This window comes from Pygoscelis adeliae, unplaced genomic scaffold (genome assembly GCF_000699105.1).
Source record: "Pygoscelis adeliae isolate BGI_AS28 unplaced genomic scaffold, ASM69910v1 Scaffold343, whole genome shotgun sequence".
NCBI classification, from domain to species: domain Eukaryota; kingdom Metazoa; phylum Chordata; class Aves; order Sphenisciformes; family Spheniscidae; genus Pygoscelis; species Pygoscelis adeliae.
In genome coordinates, this window is record NW_008824402.1 from 769,132 (window position 1) to 792,929 (window position 23,798).

Here is a 23,798-nt window from a genome sequence, read left to right on the forward strand (position 1 = left end):
GCCCCTGGGAGAGGTGCACTTGCAAAGTCTCTTTGCAAAGGGATGTACCCACCAGTTGAGAAGACCTCAGAGCACCAGCTACCACTGCTGAGCATCCATCGCTGTCTGTTTACACTCATCTGAGTGCAGCTGAGGAGGCCACATCTCGCCTTGCCTTTGGTTGGGGGCTGGCTCAAGGCTCAGTGCATGAAGATCTCAGCATATTTCCCTGTGTCACGATGTTTTCTTGGTAGTGGGGCAGCCTGGCTCTTCACTTGCTCTCTTCCAAGTCTCCACACACCTGCTTCGCCGGCTGTACCCCTGCATGGTTTCTGCACAGGCCTATCTTCATGGCCACTTTCCAGGTGGTTTTGGGGCAGTGAAGCAGCCGGAGGAGGCAGAGCCAAGAATATGGTCCTGCTTCCAGTAGCTCTGGGATTCACTCTGAGGGCAGGGAGAGGACCATATGCACAGGCACGTTTGTAGTGGAATTCCCAGGGTGTTTCCCATCCTTTTTTAAACATAATTCTCAGGAAAGACTGGGAAAGCACCAGGCACCTTGGCAGCCCAAGATGCATGAGAGAGTTTACTTGTGGACATGCACAGCTCTAAGGCCCTAGCACATTAAAATTAAATGGTGAAAATTGTTACCATCCCTAGCTACCAGCCTGTCTCCTCGGGGGACACCCCTGTCACCACAGATAAGATCTCTGATCCTGGTGTGAGTCAGCTCCTGAATACCTACAGGCTTCAGCTGGGCATTTTTGGGGCAGCCATTCCCAACTCCAGCCATGCCTGTCACCTGTCAAACCTCAGTCAACCTGTGACAGAGCATCCACATCTGTAGACGCAATCTGTCCTGAATATCCCTGGTGCCATCTGCTCCAAAACCTGCTAGTCCTGTCTTCAGCTATGGAGAATATGTATTTCCCTCTAAGCAGCTGCTTGTCCTTAAAGGTTTATGTCCATGCTCATTCACCTCTACTTCAGTAACCTCAGTTGACTCATTATTCCTTTAGTTCATCACCAGACCCCTGATCCTTCTCACTTTTTAAATAAAGCAGTTTGGTTTTCTACTTCAGTGGGCTGCAGGACCCTGTATCCTATGCTCCATATTATCCATATGTATCCTATGCCGAGGTATGCTCCCCAGCATACCTCGGCTACGGAAACAAACCCGTATGCAGGACCAGGAGCCCCAGAAGTTGTGTTGGTCCTCGCATGACAGCTGTCTGCCTGGATGAGCTTCCCCATCCCAGCGGGCTGCAGAGAATACCCATGGGATCGATCACTGGGGCTTACACTCCCCGCCTCACAAGCGTGGAAGGAGAACCGAGGCTGATGATTATGGACTTGCCAGGGCACAGTTCACGCCTCTCCCAGCAGCCACCAGCCCCATGTCCTCCGCAGGTGACACTCACCTCAGAGGGGTCCCAACAGCCTTGCAGCGTGCACCCTGCAGGAACGGGCTCTGGGTGCAGCAGCGAGGAAGCTCGCGGTGCTCTGTGGTCCCTGCACTTGGCCCATGTCCACGCAGAGCGGGTGGTGAGAAGATCACCCGGGAAGGGGAACAGGGGAAGTATTTTGAGAATGGCAGGGGGGTGGGGGTGGGGGACAACAGAGGAAAATTAGGAGTCGATGGAGCAGGGATCTGAGACTGCCAGAGTGTCTGAGGCTCAGACCGCCCCTTGTACCAGGACACCTGGGGCCGTTTGTGCTGCCCACGGACCAGCGTTGTGCAGGAGATGCAGGAGGAGGAGGGCATGGTCAGAGGGAGCCGCTTCAAACACGCCCAGCCCTGCCTTGCCCACCAGTGAGGAGTGGTGTGTGAGCACCCTGCACATCTCCATGCCTGATATTCCCATGCTGCCTCCTGAGCCTTTTCTCTTCTAGACCAGATTATCCCAATTACAACCTTCTACCACCCCTGTAATTTCTATTCACGTCTCCCCACAGGTGAGGATCTGGCATTTCCTCATCCATCTCCCCATTGTCCTCTGGCTGCTCTCCTGCTGCCCCATGTTCTGCAGGGCAGGTCCCAGATGGGACAGCGTGGCCCGGCCAAAGCCTGCCCAGCATCAAGAGGAGCAGAAGCATCACTGCTGGTGTCTGTGTGCAGGTCAGTATCCAGCCCAGCAGCCTGTCTCTGAGCCTTTGCTGGCTGTCAGAGCCCAGCATCCCCAGGGAAGCTCAGTGTATAGCCTGAAGGGTCACTTGCCTTCCCTGGGTCCTCTTCTCTCTTGATTTTCAACAGAGCCAGAATGGTTAAGTGTAAACTCGATGCTTTGCCTCTGTCTAAAGTGAGGAGACAGGACTTTCCTCTCTACTCCTGTCTTATAATACCTGACATCCCAGCCTTTCTCTGATCTTTCCTGCCTCATGGGCTCTTCAGATTCCCTCTCCAGATACCTCCTTCAAGATCTGTGGTTTTTTGGTGGAGATTAAAGTGTAGAGAAAAGCACACGACTTTGAGAGTGGTGATACTGGTCCTAAGGGAGCAAGGATCTGATCTGGATGGGGAGCAGTGTGGTGAGCAGCTCGTGTCACCGTGAAATGCAGTGCTCTGCACAGTGTAGCTTCACAGCAGCCCCACAGGACATGGACATAACTGGGGCCAAACTGATTCTCCCCAGTTACCTGACATACTTCTGTATGCTACAGGAGGCACACCAGTTTACACCAATTTACAGCTAGTTACACTCCCCCATATTTGTGTAGTATCCATAGCGACAGTATCCTAAAAATCACTGCAGTTCCCCATTAGCCCCAAATGCCTGCTACAGTCTTCTGGGTTGAAGCTGCTCTTCTCAGTTTCAAAGTGCCAGGTGGCATAGACATCTTGGAGAAGCCAGCTCACCGGGGGGGGTTTGCCCTCAGCAGTCTTGGATGGGGGTGGAAAAGCTCAGCAAGGGAAGAGGGAACTGAGACACGGCTTGGGAAGAGGGCGAGGATTTTTGGTCACTCCCAGAGCACAAGGAGCAGGGTGAGCCAGCCCCACAGTCTCTCTCCAGGCTCTGCTCTCCACCCCTGACCACAACCAGACTCTGAGGGAAGGTGCAAGGTGCTCTGCAATGGGCTGGGAAGGGGCACCCTGCTTCCAAGCTCAGTTCCTGCCTTGGTTTTTCCAGCCAGTAAAATGGCAATAATATCACCTTTCCCTATTGGAGGTTTTTGGTGATTTTATTGTGCTGCCATTGAGGATGTGGAAGGCACCCTGCACTCACACTCCTGTCCTGAGGAGGTCAGAGGGGAGGCGGAGTGGCCCGTGACTCTTCAGCAAGCCAGTGCCAGGAAGGACACTTGTTCCCCCTGGTCCCTGGGGAGATGGAGCAAATCCTGCTGAGCTGCTGCTGAGCTGCTGCCGAGTCACCAGCCCTGACTAGGTCACTGCTGCCGTCACCTGAAGGACCTGAACCACAACCTGAAGGAAACACATGGTGGCCTTCACCTGCCTTCTTCAGCACCTTGTGCTTTTCCTCTGTCTTTTCTCAGTAGAGGAAATCAGTGAGAGTCACCATCCCTGCCAAGAGCCCTTCCAATGTGATTAAGCCTCATGGTCCTAAGGTCTGTCCTGGCAAAAATTCTAGTCCTGTTCCAGCAAATTCCCAGGGACCAGCCTATCTTTGCCATGTCCCTCACTGCTGGCCTCACTCTCATGGTGACAGAGAAGTAGATGAGGGTGAATGATTGCTGTTCCTGGAGGGTGCAGGGACCTGCAACTGCATCTGCCGGTGACCTCACTCCCGTGGAGCCCACGGTATCATTACAGAAAGTAATCAGAGCATCTCCTATAGCAAGAGCACATGACAGGCCAACACACACAGGCTGCAAACCTGGCCAGGAAAGCATCAGAGTCTTTGGAAAGTGAAATGCTCCCAGTGAAATGAGGGCTGGCAGTGCCCCTGTTTTTAGGAAGCAGGAACTTGTTTAAATAAGAGGCCCATGGCAGGGTCTGGATGGGCCAGTCACCGTGAGCATCAACCTTTCCTTCCTGGCCTTGCAGCTGGGCTAGTCCTCTGCATACCTCCATGGGAAAGGTCGGGTCATTAGAGTAAATTTAACTTTAATTAAATAAGTAAATTAACAGCCCTGCAGCCAGAATTGTTGGTATGACAGCCCAGGTGCCACCCTGTGTCACTGGGCACAGCCTGGCTGAGAGCAAGGCAGGTTGTCCTGAAGCATGAGGACACCAACTTCAGCTCTCACAAGACAGCCTGGAGCAAGCTTCTCCATGTGACCATTTCCGAGCTGGAAATGATCTGATCCTTCAAGCCTCTCCTTACAATGGGGTCACTTGTGAATGTGTCCCTCCTGACGCTGTCCCATGGTGGAGCACACAGGGTGTCCATGAGCCTGTCTGCACGTGGGCGGTGGGGCGAGAGAGTATGCTCCTCTCCTTCTGCCACCTGCAGCGAGCCGTGCTGGCTCCGGAAGGGAGGCTTCATTCTTGTACTCTGCACCAGTAGTTACCTGGGCTTGACAAAAGTAGAAATTGATCAAAAGCAGCTTTAAAAGCTCTCGCGTTCCCGGAGTAGAAAGTTCCTCTTGTTGAAATTGGGTGGGAGAGCTGCGGTTTTTCCTCAGTTCCTTTGATTTGTTGCCTAATGCAGGGGATGGATAAATCTCTAAGCCCTGAGATTTAGGGCAGGATTCATACTTTACATCTTCAGAAGACGTAGTAAACAGCCTTATACTCTCTAATCCTGGGAGCAGGTTTGTACCTGCTCGCTCTGTATAAACTGGACCGGCTACAACAATTTCACATTGCGGCTGAGTTCAAAACATCCCCTTGGGGATTAAATGTTTATTGCAGGAGATTTTTAAGATGGTTCCTGAAAGGGAGAAAGGGACTCCCACCTCAATACCCTGCACAGACCCTGCTGGACTGTCACACAGATGCAAAAAGCGGTGTGACTGCACGAGCAGTGAGGCACCCCGGCCCAGAGGAAAATACCCTGGGGAGGAACTTGCTGGTAACCTTTGTCACTCAGACCTTCCCCACTGGACAGGCAGAGGTGGGTGGCCTGCCCACAATGACAAGAAAGCCTTTGTTTACCAGGGCTGGTGGTTCCCAGGCACGGCCTGATGTCGGCAGTGCTCCTGGACACAGCTGCACGTGTCCCCACCGCCCCTGTGGGCAGGCTGGGCTCAGGCTGAAGTCAGACTGTCCAAGGATCCCACCCTTCCCAGGGGAAGGTCACTCCAGAGCTTTGCAGAAGCCTCCTGGGCCATGCAGAAGTTTGCAGCAAGGGCAGGCTGCTTGCAAAGAGGCAGCTGAGCTGAGCAGGGCACAGGAGCTTTCCACAGCGCCTGCCAGAGTGCAGATATCTGGACCTTCGGGTTGCTCCAACCCATCCCCAAGATGCTGCATCAGAGCAGATGGGGGCCAGTCTGGGGTCTGGACAACACATCTGGGGGGACACCACATCAGGGCATTTGGTGAGTTTTATGCAAAATGTGAACCTCTGCAGATTTTCTTGTGGCATGTTTTCACACAGCATGGAGGGCTGTGCCCTGGAGGTGACTTGCTCATGGTTTGCTGTAGCAGAAGCAAGGAAGCGGTGCAGGGGGGTGGGTGGTTCTTGGGGTGGGACACAGCTCCCCACTCGCTAAGGGGCATATTAGCCAGCGTGGGTTTAATAACTGACACCACACCACCTTGTAACCTTGCATTCCCCTCTGGATGGCTGCAAGACTTGTTGCGTGGCCAGTGCCTGGCATGAGGGCCTGGGGGAGGCAGGGGCAGTGGTAGCTCTGCAGAGGGGAGCGAGTTACTTACAGAATTTTCAGGCTGTAGAGGCCAGAGAAAGCTTCCCCTGGGATCCTGGAGATCTGGTTTCCAGAGAGGCGTCTGCAGCAAAAAGAAGAGCCAGTAATGTGTCAACATCCTTGTAATGACAGTCCCTTGTCTGCAGAGGCTTAACAATTCATGGATCTTGCCACAGCCCCCTTGGGGAGGAGGCTGTGAGACCTGCAAACTGAGCCGTGGTCGTGCGCTCAGGCAACCTTTGCAGAGGATCCCCTCTTACAGCTTGCCAAATAGGCAAAGAAATAATAGCTTATTACTCCTGCTAGACCTGAATCCAGTGTTTTCAGCATCCAGTGACAGCTCATGGCTGAAGGCATTCCCTGGGTACCCGCAGAGGATCCCACTCCACGGAAATTACAGCACAGGCTGCCTGTGAGAGGGACCTCTGCTCGAGGGCACTGACCAACCTACAGACCCTGCTCTATGCCAGATGCCTGGCAGTGAAGGTGGAGCAGGGGAAGAGCTACTTTCTGCTTATGCATGGTCCTGGGAGGACTATCCCTAAATCATGGACCCTTATCTGTCCCTTTTGTCTGCATGTGGCCTGTTTCTGCATCCTGCAGGTTCCCCTTTGTCCTGTCCATCAAAGCTTGATGCCACCTGATTTACTTCCACTGCCTCATTCCCAGCCCTGCTTTGACATGTGTGATCACAGCTAAGGCCCAGCTCCTTCAACACATAAGAGTTTGGTTTTGCTGCTGTGAGGGGAGACCAGGGAAAGGGCTGGGGCTGGGGGGTACCATGCAGGTGCCACAATAGAGCCAGCTCATCTGAGTATGGTTTCCAAATCCAGGACAGAAAAGTCAGAAGTTGTTCTCAGATGAGCTATGGCTGGAGAAAACTGTAGGAGGGAAGATGAAGATAGGGACAATGCAGCCAGGGAAGGAGATGAATGTGAAGGGATGGGAGAGGAAGACAAAAGTGAAGAGCAGCATCACAAAAGAGAGCGTGATCATCAGGGACACAGCACAAAGACCAAGGGACAATGTTCAGAACTGGCTGAAACAATTTATCCAAGGAAACCTGTGGAATTCACCATTGTGAATCATCTGATCAGAGTGCTCAAATTTTAGCAAGGCCCAGAGCAGGCTGGGACATTAACAGGTATTTGGATTTTTCACTGACATTGGAAACTGCATCACCGTTACCATCACTTTCACTGACGAGGACAGCGGTCCTGAGAGACCATGGTGGGAGCCTGTGGTGGAGCCAGGAGTAAAGTCCAGTGCTCTTGAGTCTAGGCTTGACCTAAGGAGAATCTTCGCCTTCTCCTCCTGTTTCTCCCATGAAGACAAACATGGACCAAGTCCCAGTGCCCATCAGCCAGAAATCATGAAGACAGGTTCAACAACCTGATTAAGACCCCAAATTACTACCGCATTTGTGCTTTACTTTCTGATCCCCAAGTGGTCAGAGGTCAAAGTTGTACTTCTCCATAGTCACAGGGTAAGAAACTTGTTGCTGTCCGCTTGACTTGGAGTGGAATATTGCATCTCCCAAAGGAGACAGTGAACATCATTTGTGACCAGGCTCATCTTCAATCTCTTAGAAAGTCCAAACCAGGCCCAAGAGGTTGGGCACAGATGCTGGCAAGCTTGTATTCATTTAGCATTGACAAAGCCTGTTTCTTTTTAGACGTTTTGGCTGTGAAGGAGACAGGTGTTGAGGATGAGCAGCATAATCCAGTCTGGAAGCAGAGTGCATCACAGTGAGGACTCTGCAAAGGTCATGGAGAGGATCTGAGCTGTTTTGGGGAGCCACACTCACCAGTTGCGGGGCAGGCATGTGCGGGTGCCCGAGCTCTCTCCCTCCCTGTCTCTCCCCTCGGGAATCTAGAGAAAATTGCTCCCATAATTAGGCCTCCGACAGCATAAACAGCACAGGGTCGTCTCTTTAATGTGTGTGAGCAGGTTGTAACCTGCCTCTCTGCAGTATGCAAGCTGCCTGGCAGGCTGGGCTATTTGTCACTTGGGGGCTGTGATTTGGGGTAATTGCTCCTTTTGATTGCTGATTTCCACATGGGAGGGAGTGTTGTCCAGGAGACTGGAGTGCTTGCCTGGAGGAGAGGTGTTCCTGCACGGCATCCTCAGCCTGCTCCCAGCATCCATCCTACCAGGCTGCGTTTGCTCTGCGGGGGGCTGTCTGTCCTCACCTCCCTGGAGGTGCCCCCATGCCTTTGCTGGCAGTAGTCTACATGTATTCACGGTTAAATGTGCCTCTCGACTTGTTTCCTGGCAGCTCTGCATCTTTATGTTCACTGTCCTGGATGTGTTTAAGTGTTTGCTAGGTCCCTAAATGGATCTGGGACCTCCAGGATTAGCAGGAGAGGAGTGTGGAGCTTGAATGGAGCCCAGGCTGGGGCTCCTGGCCTCAGAACAGGGTGGCAGGGAGCCCTGTGTGCTGGTGGACACATGCTGAGCCAGCTCATGGCATCGCAGCACCATGGGCAAAACAGAATATGAGAGGAAAAACAACTCTGTGGGAGATGCCCTGGTTTCACTGGGCACCATCTCTGGATGCATTTAGAGGCACAAAGCATCCCCCAGCCCCAGGAAAGTCAGCCATGCCTCCCCTGTTGCCACTGCTTTTTTCCTTGGCCCTGCCACACAGACTATGCCGTGTCCCTGGCTCACCTCTGGCCTCTGGGTCTTCTCTCTCTAGCTTTACCTCCTCCCCCTTGCCAGGGCAGCCTAGCTCCTCTCCTCAAGGTGTAGAGCTCCATGCCGAGCCAAGGAGCAGGCACAAAGGGAGGCACCAGCCACAACCACTTCACTCAATCCACCTCCCAAGGCAATTGCCAGTGCCGTTGGGGTTTAAGATGGGCTCTGCTTACTTAGAATCATAGAATCATTAAGGTTGGAAAAGACCTCTAAGATCATCGAGTCCAACCGTCAACCCAACACCACCATGCCCACTAAACCATGTCCCTAAGCACCTCATCTACATGTCTTTTAAATACTTCCAGGGATGGTGACTCAACCACTTCCCTGGGCAGCCTGTTCCAAGGTTTAACCACTCTCAGTAAAGAAATTTACTTCTATGCATGCAGAGCCTGGCAGGTGGGAGATGTCTGTGTTCGTGCACACAGGCTGAGGTTTCGCTTTCCTAGAGGGGTACGTGTCCGGGATGTGCACACAGGGTCTGGAGGTGTGGGATTTGGAGGTTTGCTGTACCTCCCAGGACCGGAGCTGCAGGATGCTGTGGGTGGTAGCCAGGTGTCCCAGGCAAGGGAGCATGGCTGTCCCATGTCTCTGAAAGTAGGTCAGGAATGGGTAGGTCTTTTGGGGTGTCCTGTCCAGCAGGAGGAGTGGCCACTGGGAAGAGATGCTTGCTTCCATGTTGTTAGCTCCTGTGCCAGTTCATAAGAGACCGGAGACACAAAAGACTCCCTGTGTGTTGACCCTTCCTCTGTCTATGGCACTTGGCAATCTCCCTGGTGCTTGGTTCCCTCTGTCCCTCTCACTCAAACTTTTCAGAAATCTTCCAGCCTGGCAGACAGACACCTGTTGAACACATCTCCAGAAGCCAGATCCCACAGGAAATTCACTGAAATGGTCCCTTCCTTTCCATTTGAAAGGGAACAATAACATTTGAAGTGATGCTGCCAGTAAGACTTCCCCTGAGACAGCTCTTCACTTGCTCCTTCTGTGGAGAAGACTGAAGCAAATAACCCCACCAAGAAGGACTGAGAGGTGGCATTCCCTTGTACCCTAAGCACATAGCGGGAAGAGGAGCTGCTCCTGCAGGGGTGAATGTCTGGTCCACAGCACACGAGCTTTGCTCCAGGCCAGCTCAGGTCTCTTTTTAGGATAGGCAGACTTGATTCAGCTGTATGCCCTGCCGTCCTGGAGCCTACACCATGAGATGGGATTGGGAGAAGGGGAAAGCTCTATATTTAAAGTGACCGATGGAAGAGGGAGAGAAGGGGCAGGTGGAAGGGAAGGGCGAGAGCAGGAGTTGGCTTGCTTGCTTTGGGAAGCTCGCATGTTTAGTGGATTTTAGATTCTGCTCCCCCCCCTTCCCCACTCCTGTGATTTCTGGGAACATTCCTCCAGGCTTTGATGTGCATTCCCAATACACTCCAAGTTGGAACAAACTCATGGTTTACCACCTCATGGTTGCTGCAGTTCAGTTACCACAGGCTCCCACCCCCTCCTATATCTTGGGCTTCTTGGTCATGCTACAACTTCCATGGCACACCCAAAGGCTGTTTGTTGGGCATGATCACTCATGTCATGTGCTCAGGCAACACGATGATGCCCTTATCATTCACATTAGGAGGCAGGAACATTGCCCATTGGCAGGACAGGACAAACATGTGTGTCCATATCCCGGTGGAATTTTCCCCTTGCCAGATCTTTATTGAGCATGTCAGCCTCCCCCTTTGATCTCCTGCTCTGGTTAATTTCTCAAGCACTAACACTGTCAAGGCAGAATCTGTGCCCAGATAAACTCTCCGCGCTCCTGTCTAAACAGTGTCATCACGCCAAGACCGTGCCATCCCCTGGGCGCACAGGGGACCAAGGGCTCCGTGCTATGTTCAAGTTTGTTCTCGTGCTGGTGCAAAACAGGAATGAAGCCAATTAAGTCATGCAAGTGAAAACATGGTACATTTGAGAAAAGAGCCACGCTTGGACTCTCCCTTCCCACACAGGAATCTGCAGCTGGTCCTAGTCTGGTATCACCTGGAGGTGTCTCTAACATGGTCTTTATTGCCTTGTTCCATCCCTGAGGAGGAGACTACGCAGGCCTGTTTCTAACTCTGCTCTCCATGCCCCCACCGAATGCCTGTTCCAACTCGATAGATTGATGGCATTCGTTTCTTTTGTTTATGGTCCTCAAGCCAGTTTTCAACCCACACGAATGTTCATATGCAAGCTAGTTTGGATTCATTTGCCAAGTAAGATTTAATAAGACACAACTCCTTAATGAACAACCCAATACAGGACACTGAATGCCTTCACTAAGGGGAGACCTTATTGCAGTCTATCAGTACTTAAAGGGGGCTTATAAAAAAGATGGCGGCAAACTTTTTAGCAGGGCCTGTTGTGACGGGACAAGGGGGAATGGCTTTAAACTAAAGGGGGGTAGATTTAGACTAGATATAAGGAAGAAATTTTTTATGCTGAGGGTGGTGAAACACTGGCACAGGTTGCCCAGAGAGGTGGTGGATGCCCCATCCCTGGAAACATTCAAGGTCAGGTTGGACGGGGCTCTGAGCAACCTGATCTAGTTGAAGATGTCCCTGCCCACGGCAGGGGGGTTGGACTAGATGACCTTCAGAGATCCCTTCCAACCCAAACTATTCTATGATTCTATGATTCACTCCATCCCCTTATATTATAAACTATCAAGGTTTTCAGGGGAGTTTTGTTTCCTCCAAGCCTTCAGAGCAGTTTTGACTTTTGACTCTACGCTGGGTGCCCCACTTGGGGTATCTCAGAACAGAGTTAGTCATTTGGAAGGCAGTTTTCAGGAAAATTGGGGCCAGCTATCCTCACTTGCAAGGATTTTTCAAATGCTGAATACTATCCCCAGCCTAACTGGAGTAGAAAAAGAATTGAAATCTCTAAATTTTCACAACATTTTGAATGTAACTTGGGCTCCTTCAATAACTTTACTTCCTTTTTCAACGTCCAAGATGGAGAATCCCCTAGAAGCCCTCTTCCCGTGTCCCCACCTGTACCTTGGCCAACATCTGTCTTTGCACCATGCCAGATGATTGTACCTTTGGAAGGCTTCATCAGAATTATTATCCTTTAACCCTCTCTCTGCTATTGCCCACCTACTGAATCGACAACCAGTGCTGTCCTCTGCCAAGGAGCAATGTCAACCAGGAGGACAGAAAGTCCTGGATGAACCAGGGCTAGCTCCCTTATTGCTAACAAGTTGCAGAAGAGCTACAGCAGTGCGCTCCGTCGCAACATCCTGGTACCTTCTCAGACACAGGATCTAGGCAGCATCCTGGGGGAACCATGGTGCCCAGGCATTCAGAGGAGCTGCAGCTCCTCACCTACAGCCATTTGGAAATGGAGAGCTGTGTCAGGCAAGGTGGCTATGTAGGGAGCAGTGATGCTGCCTCCAAATGTCAACATGGCAAAGCAAGGTCGTGGCCCTACAAGCGTTTGTCTCTGTGCCAGAGACCTCTGGGGCCTGCTATGTCATGGAAACCCACCAAAGCTCCTGTCCTAGGAGCACCCTACTCCAGACATGTCACTGCACTACTCAGGAAAGGCTTTTCACCATGGTGCCAGCACACTTGAACATGACCCAGAAATGTCAGCACCCCTTTAGACAGCAGAGCTATCACTCCAGAAGGAGTCATGCCCCAAAGCCAGCATTATTGCAGTGCTGCCTCTCACAAGAATGAGATTGCCTTGGAGTGAGACCCTGTGCTGGACAATACCCCCAAAGACAGATGTGTCAGTTGTCTGGGAGCTGGTGGGTGCTCCAACACCAGGCAGAGACACACTGCAGCAGTGCTGGTGCTCCGTAATACGTGATGGCTCCACTAGTCCTTGCACCCGCATGGGAAGAGGAGTGGGAAGGGGGTTTCTTCTCCTGGTGCAGGGGAGGAGGAGAGGGCTGCTGTGTTCACATTCCCGGCATACAGGCTTGCATTTTATTGTTTTGCTTTTATGCTGTTTCTTGGCCTCCAGTCTCTTGAGTTGCAAGAGCTGCCTAGGAAAGGGAACAGCCTGCAAGGGGAGGCCACGGTGTGGGTCCTGAGTCTACTGTGCCTGCATAGATGCAGAAGCATGGCACTCCCCGTGACGGTGAGTCCCTCTGCCCTCGGGGCCTGAGAAGAGGCAGGTGAAAGAGCCAGTGGCTGGGAAGGGGTCTGATCTTGCCGCTGTGCCCCGAAGCAAGAGGTGAATGGCAATGAACACCTGCCTTTGGCTGCAGTTTCTCTTCTTGGCACCAAGCACTCGTGTTTGGATTCAAAGCGCGGTAACAAAGCCCTTGCCGGCGAACACATTTCAACATGTTATTATTCCCAGGCCCGCTTTCAAGATCCTCTTTCTATTCCTTCTGTACTGATTGCTCTTGTTTCTCTTGGCTCCCAGCTCTGGCTTTTCAGGCTTCATTAACTGGAATTTATTAGCAACTTTAAACAATCTTCCTGCTGCCAAAAAGAGAGAAAGAAAGAAAAGAAGAAAAAAAAGAAGAAAGAAACAAAGAGGAGACACACTAAACTCCGAGCTTCTCCCTGCCTGTGTGAGGCCCAGGTCTGAACACCTCTATCACTGGAGGCTTTTTTTGGAGGGGAGGACTGGTGAGTGCCTGGGCTGGGACCGTGCCTACTCTCAGCACAGCCTCTCCTGTTTCTGTGCTGTTTCCCCACTGGAGCTGGAGGCTGGTGCTGACAGAGGAGAGCACAGACTGATGGAGAGCCGTTGGAGAGGAGTCCTCGGTGGTGCTGCCTCTTCAAAGCCAGCTGTGACTGGAGAATCTGGTCTTTTGGCAGCCTCCGAGCATGAGTGCTAATTGCATCTGCAACACCTTCCTGAGCAGCTTGCAGTAAAAACTAATGACTAACAGGTCCCGGCACACCTGAGAGGCCCATTCTCATCACTGGATGGATGGGTAAATAGAGGCACTGGCAGGGAAAATTGCTTTACCCAGACCACACAGTGAGCGAGCAGTTTGAGCTGGGGCGGTCCTGATGCCCTCATTTGTGCCCTGACCACAGCATTGCCTCCGATCCCTTGTGGGACAAAGCCATTTGGTCTCTGGAGGGGAGCTGAGCCAATGCCGAAATGTCCTGTGGGACACAGCCTGGCTGGACATCATGGTGTGGCCTGGGTGATTGCTTTGCTGTCCTCAACACCCTCAGGTGCCACCCTGCTCTCACTTCCTCCCTGCATGTCCCCACCCGGCATCGGTGCCTGCAGAGGACTGACATACTCGGGGCTCAGGTGGATCTGGCAACCTGGATTCGCAGTGCTCCACAGCAGCCTGAAGGGTGTGCAATGTGGCACATTTGTTGTCAGTGTCCATGGGACACACACGCTCCATCTACCCCTTTTTGCAGCTTTCTTTCCCCTTCCCATCATTCCTGTTCCTTGGTTGAACCCCAGTTCCACGCACAAGCTGAGCCTTGAGTCCAGCTGACCTCTGACTTTCATGAAACTCCACCCTCCTGGGGAGCCTGAGACGGTGCTAAAATAGAGGCACAACAGAAAGAAGAGGAATCATAAAATGTGTGAAACACCAGCTGTCCTCCAGGCCGCTGTGACCCTGGGCTACTGGGACTAGATCTAACGAGAGAAGATTGGCAGCGGCAGAGCAGGAGAGAGGAACTATGAAGAGCTCATGGAGGAGGCAGAGGAACATGGACTTTCTCTGACTGTCAAAGAAGTTGAGGGTTACAGATCACATTCACACGTGTTCAAGGGCTAGGGGTGTCAGGAGTTTCTGGGATGTTTCTCAGCATTAGACCAAGGTAAAAACATCCCTAACATATAAGAGTTTCCAGGGGACCTGAAAAGGAGATTTGAAAGTCTGTGTTGAATTTGGCAAATATTTTTGGCTGAGGAACCTGTGATTTTTTTCAGAATGTTCAAGCATCTTATTTAAGTCATCTTTGCAATAAAGCAAATACCATTTGAAATACCATTTTCTTTTCAAGTTTGACCCAAAGTAAAAGAGTAAAGGTTAAGAAGTAACCTGAAAATGAAACAATTTTTTTTTGTTTCAGGTCAAGGAACTCTTTTGGGCTGACAAAAGCCCCAGAACATCAGTTTCAGTTCACCCTGAATTGAATTTTGCCAGTTTTGTCCTCAGTTGCTGCATCCTCCAGCCTGTTACTTACTCAGTTTATCAAGGATGTAACAGGGAACATAACAGGGTATGAGGCAGGCTGGGGCTGTAAGATCACCCAAAATCCCTGGAGATGAGAAGCCTGCTGAAAGATTTCCATCTGACTGAAGACAGGCACTTGCAGCAAGGACAGGCTGCAGCAGAGCCCTCTTCTTCATTGTCAGCCCTTCTCTCCCTGGAGAGCAGGCAGGCAGGCAGGAGGGTCTTCCTCCTCCCCAGGAGGCACTAGCACTGAGATACCTGGATTGTCCCTCATTGCTCAGCAGGGTTTTCTGGTCTTCACTGACTCAACATGTCTCAGGATGGGCAGTTCTTCCATGGGGGGAGTAGACTGAAGGCTTGGTTTCACGTGCTACATGTCACCCCAGTAGACCCAAGGGAATACGTTCAGAGTCGACGAAATCTGCAGAGATTTGAGCTGTGAAACCTGAACAAACTTCTACTGAGGATGTGTAAACAGGCAGGATTTGTTTGCTTGATTCTTGTGCATGTCCCAGCACAAAGGGTGATCCCATCCCGAATGTGATGGTCCTGATGTTTTGGGATGAAAGTTTGGTAAAGATGTAAGTGAAAGGGCAGAGGAAATGCCAGGCAAGTTGTATTACTGGTTGATGACAGCCCTATGAATAATGTGTTTTAATGAATAAAACACATGGTCCCTGTCTAGAAGCTGTTGTTGAAAGAATCAGTTTAGATTTCTGATAATATACAAAAATCCTTTCTTGCTCCATTTCATATCAATTTCTTGATTTCCATAAATAGGATTACTGTATTATTGCTATCAAATTCAAGCATGAACTTGGGTATGCATAGATGTATAACACTGCAGTTTCCAATTCTTCTAACTGTGATGGTTTTTCCTCGTCAAAATACCTTTGCTTTCCGAATGAGGACTTGTGGCATTTTGAACCTCTAGTAAAATGTTCTCTAACAACTTCCAATTATTTTTCAGATTTTCCTGTTTAAATTTTTCCTCTTTGTCTGTTTCATTCATAATTATTTTTGGCTGTGGGAAGCTGGCTCTTTTGGAGCCTATGAATATTTATTCATTGCTGGTTGAGACTGTTCTGTTTGTACATGACATGTAGTCAGGACATGATTGCTTGCAGCAAGACAACTGTTAATTGTATACAACAGAGTATGGTCTCTGTGTGTGAAAAGCTGTACTACCCCCATTGAATGCTTTGGGTGTCCACACTTCAACACAGATATTGACAAAATGGAAAGAGAAAGGCTACAAGATGGAGGCAAGGTCTCTCTTGAGCTCCAGAGCTAAGGAAGGATAAAAAATGACTCCTGCTGCTCCTCATGCCTAATGGGGAGAGGAGTTTGGGTAGCTGGGGTCCTTACAAGTCTAATGAATAGAAGCTATAGACAGATGAAGATGAGTTGCAAGACCATTTGAAGTTAAAAACCTATACTATGATTGGGTAATTATCAGATTTGACCTGTAATGGGAATAATGAACAACAATATCTGGTCTGGTCTCTTTAATCAAGACTGAATGTTCAAAGAAGTAAGTTTGTCTTTGCATATGTGTGTCCACCTAAGTATGTACACTCATCTGCAAACTCTTTTCTAAATGCACAGACAGGACTTTCTGCTCATGACAGTGATACCCGAGCACTGCACACGGTCACACAGCGTGCTCGTGTCGGTAAGGTGTTAGGCAGGTCAGGACCACAACCTGTGCACATCACTGGCATTATGCTGCAGTACTGGATGCTGATGATTCAGGGTTGCTCGACTGCAGAGCATGTGGGATAGTACATCTGGGAGATGAAAATGCCACCCTTTCAGGGTAGTCAAAACACCTTTTCTGTAGGAAATTCTGACATTTTGGGAATTACCATTTTTGAAATGTCAATTTCACATGTGGCAGTGGCTGCGAGACCCGATTCAGTAAAGTCAAAGTGTTTCATTTAGACAGATTAAACTCTAGCAAGTGTTATATATACAGTAAGTTTACAACACATACATCAAATGTAGCATTAATATTAGTATTTAATGCAATGTAATAATTGTGTTTTGAAGAAACTGTGTTTTTCAACAGAAGCTATTGTGTTGAAAGGAGCAACAGCATGAGAATAACACCTGGAGGTATTTCTCATGGTCAAGTGGAATAAGACCATACAGGTGCAATTTACCCATGCAGAAATGGCCAGCCCCAAACTTCTGCCCCCCAGGCTCCCATTTTTGGGGCTCCCAAGGGATTCCAGTGGTTTCTAAGCTGGTGGTTAATTTTCACACTTTCAGAAGTAGCGCCACTCCTTCACTCACACACAGCCACATGCCGATCCCCAGGGATTGGGATTGCTGCTGTGTCTGAGTGTGCCTGCTCAGACCACGGTACACACTGGTGCATGGCGGGACACCTCAGCCTCCGGGGCAAATTTTTTGGTCTTCAATTGTTCAGGCTCATTGTTGTCTGAACTGCAAAGTGCCTGGGAGCTAGGGTGTCTCTGGACTGCAGGAGGCTGTGAGGGGGACCCTGTATGCAGAAGGGTGAATGAAGGTCCCTGTTTGCTGGCTCTGCTCCAGGGTGCAGTGTTGATTTTTGCATAATGGATTGGGTCCTCTTTTATTTTGACTTTTGGCATATGCACCATCTCAGCCTAAAGGTAATGTCCTCAATCAAATCCTACAACTAGAGTAGCAAATAAACCCTCTCCCAGCGTGCAGCCTCCTTCCAGCTCATCCTGTAGCCCCAGTGACAACACTGGGGGTTGCTACTGGAGCCACAGGCAGCCTCTCCAGTGTCCCCCCGCCACCACGACCATGCTTTGCCCAGTGTAGCTGCTCCATACTTACAGCTCCTCCAGGAAGCGCAGGTGACGGAGAGTGCTGGGCTGTAGCTGGCTAATGTTGTTCATGCTCAGATCTCTAGTGGGGAAGAAAGACAGAAGTCTCTGATCAGTCGTGATGTGATTTGCATAGAATAAACCCCAGTGCCAGGCTCTGTGTCCCCTCTCTGCTAAGAGGAAAAGCACTTCAGCGAGAGAATCCCCTGCAAACTGCATTTCAGCATTAGCATCTTATCACAGCCCCGGCTCTGCCTGCAAAGGGATGAAGAGGAGTAACCAGAGAGAGACACTTGTTCCTTCAAGGCGGTCTGCCTGAGCTTCTCCAGGTTATGGACGACGTTAGGACATTTCCTAACAGCACAAGGAGTATTAGTGTCTCACATGTTTTGGACAGTGAACAGGAAGCCCAGTGACGCTAGGGTAGGACAGTATGTCCTTGGGCCCAAAAATGATTGCTGGTCATGCCAGACACCACAGGGAGCTTTTCCAGTGCAGGGACAGACAGCTGCTTTTGAGGAGAGAGTGAGCCATGGAAGAAGGGGTATATCCTATTGGACAAGCCTGCTCTAAACTGGAAAAACTAGAGAACAGTGCCAGGAACAAGGGCTCGAGGTTGGCTCCATGGGTGATAAAGTCTGAGTTTAGCCATTGGGAGGAATCTGTCTGATTGTGCTTGTCTGAGTCTTTGTCATCTCCAGCTTTATAAAGGCTCACCTCCTATCTGCTTAGGGTCTGACAGACCCTCACAGAGGAGTGCCACAAGCCAAGGGGACCAGGGGGGTCTGCTGAGTCTCAAGCCCTTAGCACATCACAGAGTCACTGTGAGCTGCCCACTGCAGAGCTGTCATCGTCTTAGGATATAAGAGTAGCAAAGTCTGCAGGAAATGGTGCATTAGACAAGCTGGTAGTTGGAAAAAACAAGGATGCTTCTGAGCTACAAGGCTCTTCAGGAGGTCTGATACTTGATAGCCACAACCCTGCCCTCATGAGCAGCTTCATATGAAGAAAACCATGCTTGTTACCCATGACTAGAGCAAGTTGTGTTCAGGTGACTGCAAGTGAGCATCAACTTTTACAACTATGAGGAAAGATGAGGTGGAATTAAAAGCTGGCATGGTTAAAACCAATGGGAATGAATGGGCCATATCCCCTACCAAGCAAAGCAATACTAGTCAAATGCCATCTGAGGCTAGACTCATATCATGAAGAAGGGGCTGTTTTTGATCATTGTGCATAGACAGGACAGTGCTTGGCTCCTTCAGGCTGCTTGGACTAAATGGCAGAGACAGACAGGTTTCTCTCTTGTAATGTGAGAATAAGGAGGCACAACATAAAAATAAAGGCATTTTACTTTACTCTTTCCTCCAATAAATAACACAGACTGATGAGCTTAAGGGAGGATGTGACACCCCCCCTTCCTCCCCCCAATATCAGTGGGAATCTATCTTGGTGTTAGACAAATGCATGGAGGAAGGAGGCTTGTGCCAAGGACAAGCACTGAAGCATGAAGGAGAAAAATTACCCTCAGCAAAACCTAGCCTTACAAGAAGGACATCTCTGAGCTGGCTGCCATCTGCACAATACACCGTCATTTGACCCCAGATCCTGCATCTCACCCAAGATGTGAGAATGCAGGACACATATCAAATGCCCTGGAGCATCACAGGCTGGCTCTGGGCTCTGGGTAGGAAATTGCTTCAGTGGAAAATAAGTTTATTGAAAAAATTACTCAAATTTCTTTGTATTCTTCAGTGAGAAAATTCCTGAGTTCTGCTAGTAAAGAGGCTTAAAAAGTTTGGGGGTGTAGGCTTCTTCATTTTGCACCATTTTCCATGAACACCCCCCCCCCCACACTTTCTGACCAGATCTATTTGGCATTTGTGGATGCAGGTTACACCTAGGGAAGGTCTAAAGGCTGCTTTTACAGTTTCTCTGGAGATGTGTCCTGTGACAAAACTGTGCAGTTTGATGAGCCCTATTTGAAGATACTCCTGGCAAAGTTTGGGTTTTTTCTTTATAACTTTCTCCTCTCCAAAGAAATGGTGGAAAAATTCCCCAAAGACCTATGAGAATTCAAAATTCTGTTCTCAGAATGAATGCAAAACTAAAGTTATTGTCTATATTGTTCTCTGTGCAACGTTGCATTCTATATTTGGATGATCCCATGATACAATAGAAGGGTTAAAATATTATATTGTGCTGCTTCTATTTTTATTTTTAAATCCCTAACGGCAGTTGCTACTTAGCACCCATTAAAACATCTTTTTTTCCTACATCAAAGTGTCTCCTGTTTATGTTGTAATGAATCAGTCTGATGTTTTGACATGTTGTGAAACAATGTAAAAATAACGAAAAATAACGTAAAATGAAAGGCAATGAAACAAAACACAGATCTGAAACATCCCAGATCTCCCTGAAATTCCTTAAGTTGCCTTCTGCTGGCAGTGTACGGAATACTCCTTTCTCACTGCAGGAGACACTTTTCAAACCTCATTGAACTGCATTTTGGGTGCCCAGCCCTTTCCTAGGCATGATGGGGACAGCCGCCTGTTCCACACCCCTGGGCAGGCAGGGGTTGCAGGGATGCGCAGACCCTCAGCATCAGTCATACCCAGCAGTACGTCAGTATGTGGCTGGTGGTAATGGGGAGGCCAAAGATGTTTTGACCCCTTCTTCCCTCCCCCTTGATCCATATCCTGAAGAGGAAAAAAATACACTGGTTTCTCAAGAAATCTTCCAAAAGTCAGAGGAGAAATACCATTATCCTGTCACTCTGGCAGCCTCACAGCTCCTCCTTGCATGACTTTTCTTTAAATGCCCTGCTCCCCTGCCTCGCTCTCTTGCACCCCTGGGGCTCCTGGCCATGGACAGGTCTGAGGGAAGTGGCTCTGTCCCACAATCTCTTGGGGCAGAGAAGAAAAATCCAGCCCTGATTTCCAAGACTATTGCATGGGGAACGTCATTTTATTTAAAACTCACTGATGTTTTGGGTGTTTGGATACTTCGGTGGTTTGTAGTCCTGCAGGAGCCAGCAATGTGTGCTCGCAGCCCAGAAAGCCAATCATATCCTGGGCTGCATCCAAAGCGGCGTGGCCAGCAGGTCGAGGGAGGGGATTCTGCCCCTCTACTCTGCTCTGGTGAGACCCCCCCTGGAGCACTGCCTCCAGCTCTGGAGCCCTCAGCATAAGAAAGACAGTGACCTGCTGGAGCGGGTCCAGAGGAGGCCATGAAAATGATCAGGGGGATGGAACAGCTCTCCTGTGAAGAAAGGCTGAGAGAGTTGGGCTTGTTCAGCCTAGAGAAGAGAAGGTTTTGGGGAGACCTTATTGCAGCCTATCAGTACTTAAAGGGGGCTTATAAAAAAGATGGGGACAGACTTTTCAGCAGGGCCTGTTGCGACAGGACAAGGGGGAATGGCTTTAAACTAAAGGGGGGTAGATTCAGACTAGATATAAAGAAGAAATTTTTTACGCTGAGGGTGGTGAAGCACTGGCACAGGTTGCCCAGAGAGGTGGTGGATGCCCCATCTCTGGAAACATTCAAGGTCAGGTTGGACGGGGCTCTGAGCAACCTGATCTAGTTGAAGATGTCCCTGCCCACGGCCGGGGGGTTGGACTAGATGACCTTTAGAGGTCCCTTCCAACCCAAACTATTCTATGATTCTATGATTCTATGACTTGACTGCAACACATCTGCACTCACAATACTGAAAAGCGGAGGCCCATAGTGCAAACCCTGGTAGCGGTCTGCAAGCTAATGAACAGCGAGGCAAATATGGTGCCAATGACTCAGCTTTAGGACTGTGTTTACTGTTAACTCTCCAGTGTGATATCCCATGGTGGGCCCACATCAGGTCCTCTAGAACAGTGGACATCACGCTTGGCTTGGTGTGGTGGACTTCCTGGACTGGCCATGGTATGAGGACAGCATGGAGGGGATGGTGCAAGGACAGATGGTGTGAAGTAAGAACAAGTTCCTCCAAGGGCTGGAAATGAACTTCCTGAGCACAGTCCTGGGCTTGGTGATTTTGCTAGCCACAAAAGTACGAGATGTTTCTCCACAGGCTGTCCATGCTTGTGTGAAAGCTGAGGCACAGGATTCTTGCTGAAATGTTGTGGGAGTAAATATTTGACTTATTACTCATGTAAAGACGTTGTTGACTTGTTGCTGTGTTTTCCCAAGCTCATGCTTTTCCTGTTAGTAAGGTTTCTTGTGTTATGTACATCCCCAGTGCATGCAAGAGTGGAAATACTTCCTGTCAGGGTAATCAGGAAAGTTATTTATCTCTTCAAGTGTTTGAGGGTGGTTAATTCAGCCAGCCACATTTAGTTAATTTTAAAAGGAACCCATAGTATTTGAACCTTGCTGGATTTTTTTTTCAGCAACATCTGGCAGAAGGGATTCATGGACTAAATGGACTAGGGACTCCTCTGACCTTTCTCAGCTCTGTCAATGACTTTGACTTTCTAAAATAGTCCTCTCTTTTGAGTGACTAGCATCCAGTGGAGTCAAAGAAGTGTTGGGTCACTCATGTCTAAGCATGGCTATTGTCATCTGCACTGGAGAAACCACTACAAAGATGGTGACCGTACCATAGCAGGCATTATAGAAATGCATAAAGAACATAATTCAGATCCTGAAGTCCCTTAAACTCAAAAAGAAATCAGAAAGGTAGGAGATGAAATGGGGTGCTACAGTTTCACCCAGGCTTGCAATGTAGGATCAGCAGAGGAACTGTCCAGATTCTTGCCTTTGAGTTCATGAGACCACACTGTATTGGTGACCTGGGACAAGCCATCCCTCTCCTGTCGCAGAGCTCCCGTGTTCCTCTTTCCCCAGTGACTGGCCTGTCGGTCTTCTCTGCAAGCTATCAAATAAAAGTAGGAAACCTTTCGCTGTCAAATCATTTTGCATTGCTGTGGTCTGAAATGCTGACAGTAAAGTGAACTACTCCACTGCTCCTGAAACTGAAACTCTGTTCTGGTATCACCCCCATTTACTTGTGAAGCAATGTTTTTTAAGGCCTCTTGCATTAGGTGTTGAAATTACCTATGCTTTCTAATGGCACTGCACCAAAGCCATCATGGCTATAATTAGTGTGATTTAACATCCCCCCCCCCTTCCCCAACTAATTCTAAACATTTATCGTAAGCATTTCTAACTTGTACCTGCAGGAAAACTGAGACACAGTTCATGGAAACTGAGCTCATGTGATTCAGCCTCAGACCTTACAACTACTCTGGCCCTCGAGGGGTTCCTTAAATTATTTGCTTTGATGTCGCCTTCTTTCATGAACAACCTTTGATTATTCACTGATTAGCTGATCTTCCTTACCAAAAAATGATGTGACACATACCATGCTTTGGATACCCCAGTAGGACTGTCTGCCATGCTCTTTAACAGCACTAGGAGATGGTTACCACAGTGTTTTAGTTCAGGGATCATATGAGCTTTAAAGATCAAAGGAATTTATCTTTGGCATAATTGCTCGGGCAAGTGGGATGCAGGCTGTAGTGCTGGTGCTCTGAAACGTGGAGCCATGGATGTCCCTGCGGGGAGCAGCACAGTCCCAGTAGACTCTGTCCAGCTCTGGTGAAGACACCTGCAGGACCTTGTAGAAGTGCATGGTCTTAGGCCAAAAGGGAAGTTTTTTACGCTACAATATGTGGGTCTGCATGAACGGCACCCTGCAATAATGCCCAAGATAGGCCTAAGCAATATCCCCAGGACATACCTCTAGGGACAGCGGGATTGATGTGTCTCACACAAACTCAAGGTGTCTAAAAGCTGCCCACAAAATTGGGGAGCAATGAACCCTGTCCGTCACCCCCAAAGCTCCTGGTATGCGTCTTCCCAGACTATAAGGAAAGTGTTTCCCCAGAGATGCAGTCTAATGTGAATTAACACAAGCAGTCAACAGACCTAAAGCAAAACAGGTTGAAGCCACACTGGAGTAACACAACGAGATTGTGGCTGCTCAGTCAGGAGGGTTTGAAGGTGAAATGTACAGTGATATGGTCTTAGCTGAGGCCAAGCACATAACCTTCAGAACCCGATGTGCATCTGGCTCAAGATCTGCAAAGTGCACATGACTGGCAGGGAGATGGTGCTCTCCTGGAAGCCGTCACAGGGCTAGGACATTTCCTACAGAAAGAGCCGCTCCTAGCTATGGGTGGGAGAAGACATTCCCCAGCCATCTCTCTCTGTACTCCAAAGGGGCAGAAAGTCTGATCACTAGCTTCAGTCCCCTGAGGTGCTCTCTACGGGTCCCTCTGTCACTCAGCATGATGAGAAGCCTGTGTCCTCCTGCCATGAGAGCAGGGGGAAGTAACTGCCTTCAAGCAGATCTTTCATCTACAAGGTTTCTGTAAGCTCATGGTTCA

At 49.5% G+C, this 23,798-nt stretch overlaps 1 protein-coding gene across 1 annotated transcript in view; it reads right to left on the bottom strand.

Moving 5' to 3' along the window:
- LGR6 (leucine-rich repeat containing G protein-coupled receptor 6) overlaps positions 1 to 23,798 on the bottom strand; it is a 149,620-nt gene that overhangs the window by 79,585 nt on the left and 46,237 nt on the right. The window contains exons 2-3 of the mRNA XM_009320379.1: positions 17,423 to 17,494; positions 5,759 to 5,830 (exon numbers count right to left, since the gene is read on the bottom strand). Of these exons, the coding sequence (XP_009318654.1) occupies positions 5,759 to 5,830; positions 17,423 to 17,494 (144 nt within the window). The remainder of the gene's footprint in view (positions 1 to 5,758; positions 5,831 to 17,422; positions 17,495 to 23,798) is intronic.